This window comes from Strigops habroptila, chromosome 3 (genome assembly GCF_004027225.2).
Source record: "Strigops habroptila isolate Jane chromosome 3, bStrHab1.2.pri, whole genome shotgun sequence".
NCBI classification, from domain to species: domain Eukaryota; kingdom Metazoa; phylum Chordata; class Aves; order Psittaciformes; family Psittacidae; genus Strigops; species Strigops habroptila.
In genome coordinates this window covers 61,370,427-61,389,001 of record NC_044279.2, presented here as the reverse complement: position 1 = coordinate 61,389,001, position 18,575 = coordinate 61,370,427, and the positions used below count along the sequence as shown (strand labels likewise).

Below are 18,575 nucleotides of genomic sequence, written 5' to 3'. Positions count from 1 at the left end.
TTTTTAACAATCTCTTTTTGTTCTTTTGTCAGCTTGCTGTTACGCTTAGGAGTCTTGATATTGCTGTGTTGCCCTGGCATCCTCATACCAAGGAATTTTCTTCTGTAGGTTACCGTCTGTAAATTATGGCCATGGCTAAGGTGGGAGGATGTCAGAGTATCTGTGCCCTCATTTTTTAATCTCATCACTATGGATATTTTTTCCTAGGGCTTTCAATTTCATGATTATGCTCAGAATGAGAAAGTGGCTACATGGAAAACTGATCACTTCGCTTGTTGAATACTGGTCCATCAGATCAACATGCCTATTATTAATCCACCAAATCAATTTAAGGGGATAAGAAATCATTATTATCAATTTAATTGTTTTATCCATTTATTCTGGAAATCTTTTAAATATCCAGATTAAGATAAGGCTCTTAACCTAGGAAGCTTTTGTTAAAAGAAATCTGCTCCACTTCTGCATTCATCCTTGGAGATTACTGACTTGCTTTTCTTTAATAAAAAATAAAAATCAGTCGCTTTCTGTATTTTACTGCAGCTCTGCCTACAAAACCCATTGTTTAAAATCCTGTTTGATGTGTGAAAGATTAATAGGAACCCAAAAAATTCAGTGGTGGGACTGAAAATAATAGAAACCTGTATGGATTTATTTTACTGCTGTCATCTGTTTAAGTAGTTGCGACAAAAATTTCTATAAATCCAGATGCAGGGTGTGGAGGTGGATATTCCCATGCCTTTTCTTTTTCCACCTACGTTTTTTTATTTCATAGTACCTTCACGCTACCTAAAGTTAAACCTGCTCATTTCAAGAAGTGACTTGGAGCAAGGGGCACAACAGTTGTGCATGAACCCCCTGCTGCCAGTTTGCTGTGTCATACATCTTTGTGCCTCATGCCCGCATGCAAGGGAGCCAGGATCCCAGAAGTCAGATGCAGTTTATTGTCTGGAAATATTCTAAAAGGTCATATGCTGCCATGAGAAAAGTCTTCAAAAATGTAGTCTCTCTCTTGCCGTCTCGCCCAGTGCCAGATATGATCTCATTCCTTTGGAGCTGAGTCACTGGTTAAGTGCTCAGGATGGTTTCTTCGTCGTGCCCGTGAGACATTCGCTGCTGGTGCCTTTTGGGTTGCTCTCCTGTGCCACAGTGCTCATTTGCCTCCCCTCAGCCTTACCTCACCAGGTGCCCTATTTTCTCCATTCCTTTCTGCCACAGCAGCTCAGTATCATGTTCAGTGTCTCGACAGGGTATCTGCTTGACATATATATTTTTTCACTGTTTGTGTAGCCTCAGGTGGTGCTGTGCTTTCTTGATTGACCTGCCAGCCAGGCTGTGAGAGGACTGTAGGGGTCAAGGAAACAACTACCTCTAAGGCTTCTAGCTTCACCAGGGTACCATCTTCAGAGGACTTAACTCCATCCCTGCATGGAGCTCATCCCACAGGGAAGCCATTCACTGCAGATCCTCTCCCATCCTTCTCCCTTGCTGCCCCTGCCTCCAGTTCAAGGCAACGCCAAGTTTCAAAGCATTTCTGCTTGTGGCTTGGTTCAAAAATCTTATCTCTGCTTCCAGCTGTTGTCCAGCAGCTCTCAAATCTTTGAAACAACTTATTTGATTAGGAAGCAGCTGAAAGGCTCTTACACATACCACCCACCCACCCAATTTATTCATTTAATTAGTTTACTGTGGTTAGGGTTTTTTGTTTTTTTCTTTAACCAGCCTCAGGACGGGGGCTAACCTTGATGATTTGCAGGACTCCAATGTGTTGGGAGCATTTGGGTGGGGAGTTTCCCCCCCACTAATTGCACAGCCAGAGGCCATGACGGGGCAAGCATGCAGCTCACATATCTGGCTGAACAGTGCAGCGCTGACATCTTGTGCTTTAAGCTGACCCAGAGAGTTGGCAAGTGGTTGTGGAAAAGAGATTGTTTTTCCAAATATTGGAGCTCTTGCTTTCTGTGTGTCATAGCCTACACGTGCCTGTGTATGATCATGCTCACCACATGGCAAGGAAGACATTTCTGATGCTTTGGGTGCCCACAGGGCAACCTGCAGCTGTGTCATTTGATGGAGAAGGCGGTCAGTGCAGCCATGCAGTTGCTCCTCCACTATGTTATCAGCTACTGGCAGTGCCGAATCTCAGCAGCTACAGCCTGCTTAGCTTCTCCTGCTGATGGTTTCCACATCAAAACTGCACTCCCTAAGTCAGTTGAGTCATTAAATCACTTCTTTTATCATGATTACCATGAAAGTGCAGGGAACAGTCTGTCGAATAGAAAGGATCCTATTCAAAATAGCATCTGCAAAAAAACCCGTTAGTTTCAGTATGACCAGACTCCTGCATACTTGTAAAAATAAATGTTTCTTCTACTACGTAATCAAGGAAATAATTTGTACTTTTTTGTTACTAAAAAAGAAATCTATCGGAAACATTGTGTGCCTACATGCTGGTAACAGTTTCTTTTTACCAGTGGAAATATGATCCTGCCTGAAGCATAGGTAATACCCATTCAGTCAGAGAATATGTATCATACTGTGTCCATTCAGCCCAAGCTGTAAGGAATCAGTGTCAAAGAACTCAACAGTGAGACACTGTTCCTCATCCTCAACATGCCCATTCAACAAAATCTCTTCCAAAGAGGGAAGATGTTATGTTCATGTTTAAATACAGGCTTGGCTATTTTGGCAAAAGTTGAAACCAAGTGCCAGCTAGATTCTATCTAGCTCTACTGGACACTGCTTTCCAAATATTAAGCAACTCTTAAAACTGCTGGCTACCACCCAGCCAAAACTTCTCAGAATCTCATTGGTAATTAATTTTTGCTGCTACTAAATGCTCTAAATGCTTGCAGGAGTGGCAAAAAGGCATTTTTACAGGTTCCTCAGGTGTTGGGGGGAACTCAGGATATCCTATTCATGTATAACAGCCAGTTCAACAGAGAATATTCGATGCTAAATGTTTGTCTTCCAAGCATTCCTGTGCTTTGCTTTGTGCCCACCTGTCATTCATTGGCTAGAGTAGGGCTCTCTTCACCTCACTGAAATGGAAATGCAGTGTCTAGCCACTGTCTGAAATCTTAAAAGTCCAAGGGAAGAAGCCAGTGAGTTGGGGCAAGGTCCTGCCACATGCATTTGGACTATGTGATCCTGCTTCTGTCTGTTTGAATCCCATTACTAGCTTTGGTGTGTTATGGCTGGCATAGCTCACCTTTGTCATCAACATCTGGGTTTTTTTTATAACTTTAAAAGAGTTGTGTATGTGTAAATATATATCTAAATAAAATTCTAGAGTAGTAGTCTGTAATATGAATAGAATTAGAATAGGTTCTGAATTAATTTAAAGTCTTCTATTAAATACTAAGTGTAATTGTTTCATTGGTCTTCTTAAATACTTGCCATTAAAAGATCTGCTCATTCCCTCTAATGAAACTGTGCGAAGTGTTAGATTTGCTTAAATAAAAAAACCCTGTGATTTCAAAATGCTGTTGCAATCTGCTACTGAGGACTCCCTCCCCTTCCTATGAATATACATGGGACTGCTCGTATTCTAAATGTTGGGATTTTTTCCCACTTGTGCCCAACTGTGTAGGTCCTCATAATAAGATTATGCCTTTTCCATTTCTGTGCGTTGTTTTTTTGGGGGAGTTGGTTTTTTTGTTTTTTGGCATAGTTAGCAGTGTTGCTAGTTCAGGGGTGCCAGAATCACAAACCTAAGCCAGAAAAGATGATTTAAGGAAAAAACAAGACCTAGAAACAGCTAAGAAGGTTTGAATTGTCATTCTTTACTTTCTGTCTTTTTATTTATTTAGATCTTTTACAGTATGTGTCGGTCACATTTTCCTGCAGTTCTCTAATACTAAGGAGACTTAAAATTACGATTCATGAATTTTAATGAAAGTTGAGATTATTATGTAATCATATGCTGGGGCTTTAATTAAATCACTAAATAGAAGACCAACTGCATTTAGAGATGTGAGAGCTGAAGATGTTAAATTTTATGGTTTTGTTCTACTTTAGTGTGGTATACCTAATGCAGACAGTCCCTTGTTCCATTCCTTACTCATTTGCCAGTATCATTGCATTAGTGAATATCTGGTTTACATACCAGATTTGGTTTTACAACCACGAGGTCTAGAGACTTCATACTGTTTATAGTGAAAGCCTGAGTTTTAGAGCACAGGCTACCACCCTATGTGTTCAGAGTGAGCCAGCCCTGTTGCACTTCTCTTTTTCTCTTTTTCTCTCTGTGACCATGATTTTGGTATTGGGATCTTCTCCATTTCTGCCTTTTCTTCCGTTCACAGTCCTCACGCTCATTTGTGTTGGAGGAGGCTGTTTTCCCTGGAGACCTGTTAGTGAATTAGTAGAGTAGAGTGAGCCAGTTGGCTTTAGTGAAGCCCATGTTTTTGTGCATTCTTGAACATGCAAGAGTTGCTTTTGTTGCTGAAAGCTGCCTTCATCTTGAAGTGTTAAAACTGTCAGAGCTGGGTTTCTGGGACAGTTTTAGATGAAATGTAAAGTAGATACTTTCTGAGGAAGACTGCATGCGTATAAGCCGCGTGGGAGTTTGATTTTGGTTTTATTCCTCCTTCTCAGCTGCTGGTATGCTCAACCTCAGCAACTCGATCAGTAAGAATGATAAAGAAGAGTAATTGGATGGTGTGAAGCTGTTTACCATCATTCTGGACCAGATCACTTCATCGTAATTTTTAGAGATGGAAGTCTCTGTTCTCATGCCTGCACCAATTAAATGACATAACTTTTTCCTTTTTTTTTTTTTCTGATTTCAAAAGGTCTCCTCAGACTGGAGGGATTTATGCACACTCTCCCTTTCTGTGTGTTTATGATGGGCTCGTGTTTGGGGCTCTTCGTGTTGGCCTGTGGTTTTTTTTAAATACCGTTTTCTTCATCTTTTGATTTCTATATAGCTTGTGGAAAATTTGACTTCCAAGTAGCCCAATAGGTCAGATATACTTGCTTTCCTCCTTTTCTGCATATTTCTGCATATTCCTCAGCATTTACTCTTTGTCCGTTCAAAGAAAATCTTTCCCAGGTTCAGCAGTAATGTAGCACAACATGGTTCGTTGAGCTAAAGGGTGTCATACTGAGGCAATCATCCCCCTGTTGGCCTGGCAGAGATTTTGTTACGGCTGCTCTACCTGTTTGTTCTGTTTTCTGTCTTTGTCTTAAAGATTGAGGCCCTTTTGTGTGATACACTTATTTATTTTTTTCCCCTACTTCACTCCCTTGTTACTATGGACCCTTACAGATATGCCAGAAACATTCTAGCATGAGATGAGAACTGTTTTCTAGCTTGTGAGGAACAAATACATTTTAAAGCCAAGGAAGATTTGGTAGGTTATAAAAATGGGAGGAAGAGGCTGGCTTAGCAGTCATGATTTTTCCTACCATGCTCATAAAACTGCCTAGAATTGACAAGATCTCTTACCACCTTAGAACTCTTTCTTTGCTTCCTTGTGCTCACCATTTTACCAGATGATAACCAGAGGGGTTAACTCAGTAGAGCATCCAGGCATAGTATGTGACATACAAAGAGAGAACAATGGTGTTGAAATACTTTTACACTAGGGGCAATGAATCTATCAGCAAAAATACAGACATGTCTGATTCCACAAAGGCACATTTGTAGAGAAATTAAATGAAATGCAAGTTGTGTAATTTGCTGTGAGGAGTTAGCAGTTTGCTAATAAAATGGTGCCAGAGTAAGCAAGGGATAACTCTGTTGGTTCCAACGGGTTTATGACTGGTTGCTTCATTGGTGACTTTGGCCTCTCCACTGTAAGTGATTTTGATAGATGCTGAGAAATGGAGCCAGGATGAGTTATTACAGCCTTCAGACTTATTTTTCACTGTAACGTTAGTTGCTGCTGTAACATTGAGTCTGTGGAGCACTCGAGGATTGACCCACTCCTAGAGGAGTAGGGCTAGAGATGGGGAATCAGGGCCAAAAGGCACCTGCAAACTATAGAGGAAGAGAAGCAGTGGAGTAGAGCAGGGGTTGGCTGTGTGGCTGGGGAAGCACAGGAGAGCACTCTGGGGCTGAAAAACTCTGTGTGGTGATGTGAAGCACTAGGCAATAACTGGGAAACACGTAACAGGGTGGGCAAATCGTGCCTGAAAAATGAATGATTAAGAGAACTTGATTTGGACTTGAGGATTGGTGATGATCACAAGTAACTACCCCTGGCACACATCAATCTGGTTTCCTGGGACTTGGCTGGACTGGGAGCATTCCTATATTCAGTGTACCTCCTCTAGTGGGAGCAATAACTCCAAGCTTGACTCTTAACTCTCTTGCTTGTTTTTGGTGACAATAGTAAAGAAATCCTTCACTTTTCAGTAAACTATGGATTCAGTGAGGGTGGGAGCATGAAAAACCTGGCAGTGGCATCTCATGCTACACTTGGCAGTGCATACCTCACCCTCAAAACCAAATGTCAGAGCCTGTAACATTACCAGCCTCTGTAACATTAATCCTTTTTCCTTAACTGTGAAATAACAGGCGTACTCTTTGTGCTTATTTCACTGCTAGGAAGTTGTAGATAAAGATATCCCTTATCATGCTGTGAATTGCAGGTGGTCAGACTCAAGCTAAATTAATTTTTCTTTAGCCAAGTAAATTAAGAAAGTGGCAGGCAGCACTTCCCCACCAAGTAATAGGGGCTGAGGAGTTAAAACTGAAGATGTTTTCTTGGTCCAGAGTGGCAGGAGCACAGGTATGAGGGGTTTGGCAGAGGTTCTGTGGAGCACATAACCTTTGGTAGATGCATCCCTTGGTAGCTTTTGCATGCCAGTTATTTACTGAGAGGCCAGCTTTCATAAACATCAAAGCTCAGTTTCATACAGTAATGAGTAAACATGACAGTATGGAGAAACAAACAGGGAAACCTCGCACAGCCGGTATTTCCACCAGCAGTGTATGGAAAAAGGAAATAATTACAGTAAAACAAGAGGGTCAGTTGTGAGGCTGTATCAGGTAAAAAAATGGGATGACATTTCTGATCTTTGATGACTGTCTGCATGTGTGGTTTGTCTCCAGTTATTGGGGTAGGTAATTCTAAGTAATAATTTAAAGAAATTAAGGAGCCCTTGGAGAACAAGAGGATAAAGAGGAACAGTTGATGATGGAGATAAAGGTTTCATATGAGATGCATGTGGCTTTCCTCATTTTTCAAAGTAGTTTTAATCTCTTGTCCTGGGATGAGTGTTTCGAAAGCATGTTCTGCAATAAGTAGGTTGTAAATCTCATTGCCTACCTCTGACCTGGGAGAAGGCATTTCCTTTGGGAAAGAATGTTGGGGAGAAAATGAGCAAGAAAATGTTCATGACTGTAAGTCATTACATGTCACATTAACCCTTCTATCTTTTGTGCACATATTTTTATAGTTGCATTAAGCTATGCTCGTATGAATAAAAAAAAACATTACCAGAAGATATCCCTGAGTAGCTGTAAAAAAATCCAGCTCCCAGGCTGGAACACATGCTGACTGAGTGATCAGAGGCAGGATTAGCAGCAGCAGCCTCCTTGCCTGCTGCACAGCTCCCGCTTCACCAGAGTTCTGCCTGGGCACTCTGGTGCTTTCCAGGGTTTTTTAGGCAGGTGTGAGGATAGCTTTATTGTCAGCAGTTCATGTTTACCCGTAATCTCTGGATACATAAAGCAGTAATAATAAAGCCTACTGGATATTCTCTGCTCTTTTTTTGTACCCCACCATGACATACATTGAAAGAGCTGATGTGTGCGTGCTGCATGTTGCTTAAAGAAAGAGAATGAATTCCTGTGTTAACATGCAGTTATGAAGTACAGTGAAAAAAAGATGGGAGAAGACAAATTATTTTTTCTGGAGTCCATCTGTACCATCCAATGTCTGACCATGTCTTACAACACGATGTACTGTAGGGTTGCAGAGAGGATTTGAGAGCTGAATTTGGGCTATAGTTAATGCTTGCCTTCTCTTTAACTTGAGGAGCTGTATACCATCACAAATCTTAATTTCCACAAGAACCCATTATCTCTAAACTCTCTCTCTCTTTGTTTTCCTCTGCAATGAAATGACCCCCAACCTGTTTTTCATTGGAGGGTGTACCTCTGCTTATTTATTACACCAAGAATAATTCAGTGGTGGACAGAATTAAAGCTCTCAGTAACTTTCATGCCTGGGATAAAACATGCTTTGCTATTTCATCAAATGTCTCCTGGTTTTGTTGATATATCAGCTCTCCTTTTGCCAGGTCAGTATTAAACATTTGCCTAAAGCTGTATCTACAGCAGTGGGAATTTTATTTGCATGATCACTGTTGTGATGCTAGATGTGTTTTGGCTCTGAATGTAAAGGTACAAAGTTATAGTAACAACTCCCAAGTCTTCTCACTCTCATTATGAAGCTAAAAGCTGTGTGAAATAAATTGTAAAAGCAAACCTGTTTTTCCAAAGAAATTGTGTAATGGATATAAAAGCGTGAATGTTTTAATCAAAGCTAATGAGTGCAATTTATTACTTACCTGTGCTTTTCTTTGTTTTTCAGCTCATGGGGCATTCTGAATGGGATCACAAAAGAGGACCCAGAGGCTCACAGGTCAGTTGCTCAGTATTTTGTGTTTGGTTTTGGCTTTTTATAGGTTTGAGGTATTCAAGCAAGTTTTCCATCTGAGGTTGGCAAAGTTTTCATTTTGTGAATATTTGCAAGATTGAATCAATGGAAAAAAGCATAAAACCGTGACACCTTTCATTAATATAATTTTTGAGCTGTAATCCAAACAGTTGATCCAGGCAGACCTGAGTCATGCAACAGAAAGTTTCTTTCAGTAGCAAAAAGATGGCTTAGGTGTATTGAGAAAGCATTTCTTGCTCAGCTGTCTCCATCAGAATATCAAAGGAATGCAATTTCAAATAATGTGTGTATGGTTTGTGGTATTTTGGGTTTTTTAAACCTGACAAACTTGTAAAACTTGGATGGTCCTGTCACCTTGTTCAGTAATAAAGAGATTAGTGGTGTTAGAACTGTGTGGGGAGGTGCAAGAAGGCCTTGTGTAGCTACTGGTTTGCTCTTGATGCACCACTGAAAGGAAGTGATGCTAGTAGTGTTAATGCCATCATGCTGATATATTTTTAAATTATCTATAGAATTACAGTTGCTGTGAAGGAGACATTGCTACCACTATTGATGTTCAGGAATTTTCCTGCTTGGGTAAAGCAGTCTTTCCCATCTGGTATTGAAACTATGTAAACACATTATTAAGGCTCTGGTATTTTGGTAATGCTTTTCCTTCAGGTAAAGGATTTTACATGAATGTACACATCTATGTCTAAATCTGTAATAAACAGGCTTTGCTGCTGTGGAGCTATGTTTGCAACCTTAATCTCAGTAGGGTAGTTCCTAACTTAACCTTCATAATGCCCCTTACAAAAATCACTGTAGTACCTGCCTTTTCAATGAGAAAATATCATATGTTAATCAGGAAGCTGCTACTCATTTTAATAGACAAGATTGACTGGTTTTAGTGCAAAATTAATTTACTAAGTTTAATTTTTTGCCCTTGTGGCAGAATTCTACATTTCTTTACTAGTTTTCCAAGCTTTTGTCTTGCATCTTATTTCAAAACCATGTTGAAATTTGCAGGAAATGCAGTATTCCATTAAACAGTGTAAGATGGGTTGCAGATCTGATTTTTTCAGGTGACAGTCTGTCATTTCAAAAAGATAAAAGAAAACAGAAAGTAAGCTAGTTTTCAGTGGAAACTGAGGCATTTCAGAAATCAGGGAAATCCTATCCGGTAAGCTGAGACCTGTTTAGTGTGTGATGTCTCCTGCTTCATCTGATGTGCTAGTTGATCATGTTGTGTTCTGGTCCAAAGAGTGGAAGATAAACTGGACTCCTCTAAACTACTGTTGAGAGGAAGGAAGTCACTTCAAGGTCTCTTAAGGTGACTTAGACTTCTTCAACTTTTCTAGCATTATTACAAATCTTCATCCAATTTTTGTATGCATCTGAAAATATGGTTCATCTTTTTTATGCTCTGAACCATGTCTTAGAGTCCTAATGCTTTGCCTATGGCAGCAAAATATTAAGAGGCTTCTCACTGGAGTGCATATGAAGTCTGTGCTGATGTTGCATCAGAGACAGAGGCCTAAGTCCTGTCCGAGTCCTCATGCCTGGTACGTCCTGTTGGCACTGTGCCTCCATGCTTGAAGGACTTTTTTATTGTTGGCTAGACACTTGAAGATTTACAGCTAGCCAATAAGAAACATTGGAGAAAGGGATTTTGGTGGAAGGTAAGTAGTATTGGTCTGGTCCAAATAAATAGATTTTAAATTAGAAGGTAAGATGGATCAAGTTGACTATCAAAAATGTATTTTGCTGCAGGAAATTGGACTTGGGCTGTTTAATAGATCCCATTTGAGTTTTCTGAAAAAGTTAGCTCACAGGATGAAATAGTTGCCAAAGAATTTTTTAATTATTTTTCCTCATGAGGCCACAGTTTCTTCAAGGAGCATTCCAGCGAAATTAATATATTGCCGGGTTTCTCTCTTTCACCCCTTCCTAAGAATAAAGAGGACTTGCATGGCATGGTCAAATTTCAAAGAAAGAGGTTTCCAGGGCATTAACTCAGTTGCTGCAAATGCCCATCTATATGAAGTGCAAGTAAAACCATTTGCCGGGTGCTGTTAGCGAAGGTTGTACTTTGGCAAAATGAGTTAATTGATTACTAAATATATAGGTGAAGTTCTCTGGGTTTCAATAGAGGCTGAGATAATTGTGAGAAGATAACTCTGTAAAAATTTTAAAAATTTCTCTAAGAATGGGTTTGTATCTTCCTTGTGTGTTGTTTTAGATAATTCACCACCATTTCGTATTAAAAATAAACAGGGGGAGGAGAAGAAGTTCAGTGGAATTCTCTGCAGGTCAGCCTGCAGTTGTTTGAACCTTTCCTGAAGGATATTGTTGAATTATTCAAAACATTAGTCTAGAAAACTCTGCATCAGTTTTTCATGTAGAAAACTGGTTTGTTTTTTCTTAGGCAGAATGTCTTTAAATTATTTTTTTTTTAACAAAATAAGCAAAAATACTTCACCCCCAAGAGCACTTTCCTTCAAAACAGAATAAAATCTGCTTATGTAGGGTTTCACTGACAAGGCAGTGAAGTGTTTCCTTCTAAATCCATCTAAAAAGAGGTGCACAGTTTTAATCAATTTCATCCTGATGATTATTTTATTTCATTTCTGCTGTGAATAGGTGTTCTGAAAAGCGTCTAGAAAGCTAGTTGTTATAAAACTAACAATCAAGATGGTGTAACACAGAAATGTTAAATGATCTTGAATAGGGTGGGAAAAGAAAATGATCCAAGCTCTCTGATTACCATATGGTATCCTAGTGCCCAGTCACAAGAAGCAAGGAAGAAAAGTTTTGTTAGGGGGAAGAAAATCCTCAGTTATTCCACTCTAGCCTCAGACCCTCTTTCACATGACTCTTAAACATAATTTAACTAGTTCCGTGAAAGGTTAGCAGAAATTAGAAGCTTTCTATTTTTGTGTGTAATATGAAAGACCTTTATGATTCAGTTGCATTGTTGCCAATTTACGTCTTTAGTAAATATACCGTTTGTTAAACAATGGATTTCTTAAAAATTAGGATGCGTAATCTGAAAAGACTTCTTCAAATCTATTGCATCAGGCGTTTGAAGATTTGCCTGCAGGGTCTGCCAGGGTTTCTTATGGTGCTATCTAGGTCTGCAGGGCTTTCTTGCAGCAGAGAAATAGGACTTGGGAGGGAAGGTTTCTCCTACCCAGTGGCAGCCTGCGCTGCTTTGGCAAGCAGTGTGAGGGAAGGAAGGAGTTCGGGCTTATGTTATTCGACAACAATCTATTAGTCTTCCATGGTCTTCTATTCTTATGGAGTAAAGTGAAGAAAGTGGAAAGATGTATCTTAGGAAGCCACCCGCATGTCCGAGTGTTTGCCATGTAACTTGTGAGAAAAGGAAATGGAACCACTGGTTTACCATAATATAAAACTAAAATCCACATATAAACTCATAAAATTGTTCTACCAAGACTCATTAAAGAAAACTCTAATCCTGTTTGGTTTTGGGGTTTTTTTTTTAAGAATGAGTAGGTTTTTTATGGTATGTGTTGAAACACAAGAGGAAACTACTACAGTGCATGTCATACTTCTTAATGACCCACTTGGAATACGTTCCTTTTCTGCATGTGGGAGTTAAATGCAAAGTACTATAGTTGCAGGTAGTGATGGATGTCAAATGAAATACACTGAGGCTTATGGGAATTTCTGTTTGCAGGAGTTTGTCTCCTGATAAGCATCTGTAATTCAATAGAATGTAAATGGGACAAGTAAAAAGCTGTCTTTACAATATTTAACTTGCTCCTGACTTCCACACCAACACCACACTCGCTTTTTATAAATTACACACATATGTATGCACATGTATATGTTGCAGGATTCCTTTTCTTTTAGAATAATCCTTCTATGAAGGCTGCTGTAATTAGGGTGAATTATAGGTTGCCTTACAAAGAGCAATGAATTCCTGGCTACCTACTACTTCCCTCTCCCCCCCCCTTCTTTTTTTGATCTCTGAAAATAACACTTCCTGCTGTAAATGCTTCATGCAGAGAACTTACTCTCTGGATTTGAAATCATGCAGAAAGCGCAAAGTGAACTTTGTTATGTTTCATGCTTAGTTTTTAAAATTAATACAGATTAGGATTTAGGCACAGAACTTTGAAATTGGGTTCCAAGTTAAAGATATTTCTAAATGTTTAGGAGTGTTTAACCCACCTAAAGAAATCTCTTTCTCTCAAATAACACACACGCAGTCTTTAAAACCACATCATCTCACCAATGTGAGGAGAAAATGTCAAAGCCATTTCTCTTATCTGTACATGCTACAAGAAAACGTGACTACCAGAATTCATCCTTGACATATTATCCCTCTGCAGAAAAAATATGCAAACTGTATTTTAATTGCTCTACGAAAACATAATGCTTGTTACTTCTAAGAAATTTTAGGTGGGACACACGGCACGCTTTGTGCACACGTTTTTAGGAGGGACCTTGAATGTGTGGGAGTTATTTGTTGCTCTGTCGTCAAGACTTGTTTGGCTTGCTGAAGATGTAGGCGTAGCTCCAGGAGTCAGTGGAATCAAGCGACCGTTCCTCCAACATTATAAAAGGATGATAATCGGGAGAGAAACACAGACGTCCAGTGTTTTTAATATAAAAGCTTTCAATTATATATCTGAGGTGCTGCATTTTACCCCTCCAGTTCCTAAGCAACAGCTATTTTCAGATTGAGTGCGTCTGGTGTTGTCTACCTACTTCAGGCTTTTGCGAGGTAATTCGTCAGTGAAAGCCAGGCTTTTCACTATCTCACCCGACTCCCTTTGTCGTGGCACTGTAAGGAGACGAATGCTTTAGAGCAGCGGGAGAAGCTTGTGTGTGACCAGTCTCAACCTTGCAGCTTGCAAAAACTTGTGTACATCGGGGAGCTCTGCCATCTACAGAAATGAAGCACGGGAATCCAGAATAAGGCTCTTGACACTGGTTTAGGAGAAGCTTTTTTCTCAAGTGTGGGAAAACCTCTAGAGCAGATTCAAAATCATGAGCCGGAAATCTCTGTATTTGCTGAAGCGTAGATGGGAGTCAATTCCCGCTACTGACCAGGTATTGTGCTCTGGTGAATATGTTGTGTCTCTGTCTTCCCTTGCAATGCCGCTGTGAAGAGATTTATGGTGATTTAACAGTGGTGGTTGGGGTCTTCTGCATACAGTGAGAACCAGCTGATAGTTACTTGTCATTTCCATGGTGAATAGTACAAAATGTGCAAGCCGATTTTGCAAGAGCATGTGCTTGTGCGTGTGGAGGTGCCATGACAGCCCACTAGTGCAGACTTATTTAACCAACAGAATCTCCCTATCTCAAAAATGAGACTTTTCTAAAGGGTTTAGGAGTATTTAAAACTGAGTTGCTAAGGAAAAGTGCAGTCTACTGCTGATGGGTTCCTCGGTGCATGTCTTTGTTGCATTTCATCTTGCATGTATGTATGAAATCACTGATTACAAGTAGATGTAATGCATTTACAGAACCTCAGCACTTTCAGCATCGTCTTGGTTGATGCATCATTTCAAATACATAAACAAGGATGAGAATAAAGCAGATGTAAACAGAATATATGTAAACATCTGCTGGAAAAGCAGACGTAATGTAAAAATCATGGGATAATGTTTGGAGCAAGCATCATCACCATAAGTAGGACTAAGATGTGAAGAATGGCAGTATGATTAGTACATTTCTGTTTCTTGCTCCAGGCAGTCCAGATTTTGTGAATTTGTTTTTAATCCCTTGGGATGTAAAGACACTAAAAGAAATAATTCTAGAAATAATATTGAATTACAGTGAAGGTGGTAGCTTATTACATGTCCCAACTCAGTTTTCTGTAGTAAGTTTTCTTTTTGTAAAGCAGTTGACTATGAAGGGATGTCTTTATCAGTGGGAAAGAGACAATTTGGGAGAAAATTTTCAATAGAGAGACCGATGGGCTACAGAGACACTTCCCAGTTTTTGAGAAGGATCCTTCTATACCCTTTTCATTGAGAAGGGGGAGGGAAATGCAGATTGCATACCATATTTTATAAAGTGGTAGATTTTTTTAAGCCAAATTGGACCACTATGAACATCTAGAGATATTACTAGTCAAAAAATGCCATGCTGTCACATCCTGTCACATCAGACCCATGTTTTCTGGTTAAATAAGAATATGGCTTTTAAATATATCCAGTTTTAATTTAAAGGCTTCAAATGAATAATAATCCACCATATTCTAGAATAAAGTTTTTATATTTTCAAATGTTGTCTTTTTTTTAACATAGTGCCTTCTTGTTTGATTTTTTCTAATTTAAATCTTCCACCCTATCAATTTGCTACAACTTGAATGCCAAATTTAAAAAGCCCTCTTTCATAAATATTTTTTTTTCCTGAACAGATACCTAGATAATTCTTCTACTTCGCTTTGCTGTCATCTATAATAGCTGAAATACTAATTTGCAAAGGAATCAGATTCTCTGTAATTCACAATAAAAAGATTCACAATAAAAATAATAAGGCATTGCTGATGAATACAATTTAATTAATTGAATTGATCCAGTTCAATCAGGCATTCTTAAATCTCCTGGTAAAAAAAGGGTAAAGAAATGCTTTGCTATGAAGTGAGTCACATGTCATCTTGTTTCTGTTATGAAGATGTAGAGGCACTAATGTAATTTCAAAGGAAAGTGGTATTTTAGCCCATTTTTCCAGTGTTTCCCTTTCCTTTTAATCACTCTAACCCTGAAGTTGCATTGCATCTTACTGTGTTAGAGCATGATATATCTGGGAAATGTAAGTGTTCCATACCTAGGTGTGAGGCGTGCTTGACTGCACAGAGCTGTGTATCCTTTCCATCTGCCTCTCAACACCTCCGGAAGGTTTTAAAAGAGAGAAGGAAATTTCCTTGGCCCATCTACCACTCTGGGTGATGTGAGACACAGTAACTGATGCACGTAGATTGAGTTGACTTGAGCGTAGTGTGAATTTGTAGAGATTGATTGAAGGTAAACTAAGGGAGGGAAGATGATGCTTAGCTTCAAAACACATATTTATCTGGTTGGTTGTACTGCTTGTTACACTGGGTGGCAGAGGTGGAGTGGAGCTGCTCTGCTTCTTCTACCCGTTGCTCAATAGTGCCTCACAGGAAAATGCGGTTACTGTGCAAGATGACCTTGAGAAAATGATATTATGTTTTAATAGATAAGGAGCAACATTGTAGGTTATTTCTCCCTTCAGAGGAGATGAAAGATATTTATCTTAAAAAATGACACCACCTCTCCAAACTGGTTTACTCTATTACATTTTTTTTTTTTTTTTTAATACTAAAGTAAGGGAATAAAATGGAATTCTAAAAGTGGGATTTTTGCTTGATCTCATTTCTAGTTTAAAATAATGTGGCAGATCTGACTTTTAAGGCTGTGAGAGCTGTAAGTCCACAATGAGATCTGATACTCTATTTGAACATACTTTCTATCCTTTAAAAGTCATGAAGTGGTTTTTATTCATCACCTTACATTCTTTACATCGAATTGAATGAAACGCAGAACTGTTTAGGCAAGGGTGAGCAGGCTGAGAAGCACAGATAGAGAAAAAACAAGAGTGGTTACCATGGTTATAGACAATATTGTTGGGTGGGTTTTAGGGTGGCAGGGCTGGGGTGTTATATAATTTTATTCTTGATCTTTTGAGCACCATTTACACTCACAGACATTACATAGAAGTCTTTGTGGTTTCCAGGGTCTGGTATGGCAAGGGAATTTTTTGGTTGGTTGGTTGGCTCTTCGCTTTTTGTGTGTGTGAAAGAGTGAGGAAAGTGGGTTTGAGCATGAACCCTAAATTAGATCTTTTTGATTTTGGTTGATGAAAAATGCCTTATCTAGCTATACGTTTTTCTATGTAGAAGAGCTTTATCCTGTGGGCATTTTGCATAGATAAATTTAAGGTAAATGGTGATGAATTACATATATTAGCCTCTAGTCAACAAAGTGTAGTATCTCTTAGTGCTTGAATCTTGAATGTCTTTATATCTCTCAATAATTTCAGAAGGAACTACCTTTTATAGATCTAAGAAGGAATTTCTGAATGCTTTTCTTTCTTGTCCATCCAGCAGATAGGATTGCCTGAAAGTCTTTCTTGAAGTTTCAGTACAGGTTTGGGGGCCAATTCTCTGTACTGCTAAATCACCAGTTTAGATTTTGGTGGATTTGTGTAAATCCCATGAAGTGATAACTCTCTTACGTCCAGTGATTTATAGCACAGGAGTGACTAAGTCGGTTTACATGTACAGTGCCATATCCTGTTCCTTACCACTAATCTGACAGATAGGAGAAACTCCATAGCCTACAGCCTATGCAGGGTGCTAAACAGCAAATAAACTGATCCCAGTATCACTAGAGTCATAACTGTGAAATGACAAATCAAGAGATTTTCTGAGAGCGAGCTTGATATAACATTACATCATGCAGCTACCGTATTTTCAGTGTGTTCATGTATGACATAATTCTGATGGATTAAAGCTACTATAAAGAAATGGAAGAGGTTCACGTCAGAATTGGGAACTGCATTTGCACTTTTCATTCTTTTCTTTTTTTTTTTTTTTAAATTAATGCCTCAGCCACAGACCTTTTTGCTAAGTTGCATCTTACCTTTCTGCTCTGAATGGTCCTCGCTCATAAGCCCTATACATCCATGAGGATGGATACATCGTATCTGTTATCTTTATGAGAAAGCTGGAGCCCCTGTGCTTTATTTTTCTCTCAGATGTCCATTAAATTAAAACTTTTCCCTTCTGCTGTCCAGCTGCCCTTGCATTCAGCAGCTTGACAGAAGTATGGCACTGCCGATTGTCTTTGGCCAGAGCCAGCTTCCCTGGGAACTTCATGCTGAGGAAGCACAAACCTCTGCAAGACAGCACTTCTTGCATCTCTACAGCAGGCATGAATGCATCAATGTGAATGTTTTTATAGGGAAGAGCCATGGCAGAGTCTGACCTACAAGCAGGATAGTATCACTGAAGGATGAAAACCTTCAGGGCAGCAAGGGTTCTTGGTATGTGCCTCCTTTCTGTGCAAAGGCTCTGAAGCTCTTCACAGGGAAGGGTATGAAGCAATGGTTACAGGCAAAGAGGCCTCGGAGCAGTCAGTGTGGGACTGTGTAGGTCTTTCTGGCTCTCAGATTGCCTAAGAATTAGGAGAATGTGCAACAGAGGGTGTGTGCAACATCTGGGGTCAAGATGTTACCTTTCCTTTCAAGTGCCTGTGCCTGTGGGTTGTGCCTGGTTATTCCCCTTGCATAACAACCCAGTCAGGCTACGGCGTGTGGTGGGAGCCATGCTTGCCATGGCACCACCACCACTGCAATACGTGGTGTCTTGAGGAGGTTTCAGTGGCAGCAGAATAATAAACACACACAACCATTGAGAGGCAATGCAAGCCAAGGCTGAGATAGTGTGCTGCCTTGTATTATTGCATTTCCTTAGAAGAAGTGTGTGCCAGCAGTGTCAGATGGGCTGCAGGAGCAGCAGTGTGGGTAGCCACAGGAACTCAGCAGAAGCCTCCAGCTCCCCTTGCATCTTCAGCCTATTCAAATCCATGCAGCCAGGTGTTACAGCCTTTTCAGCCATAGCTCATCTCTCCCCCATCCTTCACATTAGAATAGGGAATACATGCCTGAAGCAGAGTTCCTTGTATCTAATTCAATCCCTCTTACTGTACCTGAAAATACATTTTTAAAAAATGTTTTAAGTATATTTTTGTGGTTTTCTAGTTATTATTTGTTAATAAAACCTTACATTATCCTTTCATTCAGCAGACAAGTTTTCAAAGCTTTATTGGCAAAGCAGAGATTTGTGGAGTTTGGGATTTTATGAGAAAGAGGCCTCATGGGAATGTTGTGGGTTGGTTGGAATATGGAGATGGAGCTGGGGAAAGAGAGTTGCTTTTGCACATTTGGAAAGGT

The 18,575-nt window shown here is 39.6% G+C and overlaps 1 protein-coding gene across 2 annotated transcripts in view; it reads left to right on the top strand.

Moving 5' to 3' along the window:
• Positions 1-18,575, top strand: part of PDE3A (phosphodiesterase 3A) — a 254,048-nt gene that overhangs the window by 147,411 nt on the left and 88,062 nt on the right. Inside the window, exon 2 of one of the 2 annotated variants that reach the window (XM_032919803.1) lies at positions 8,547-8,597. In XM_032919803.1, coding sequence (XP_032775694.1) covers positions 8,547-8,597 — 51 coding nt within the window. Of the gene's footprint in view, positions 1-8,546; positions 8,598-13,623; positions 13,698-18,575 lie in introns of those variants that run through there. The other variant, XM_030479205.1, reaches the window with a different exon arrangement.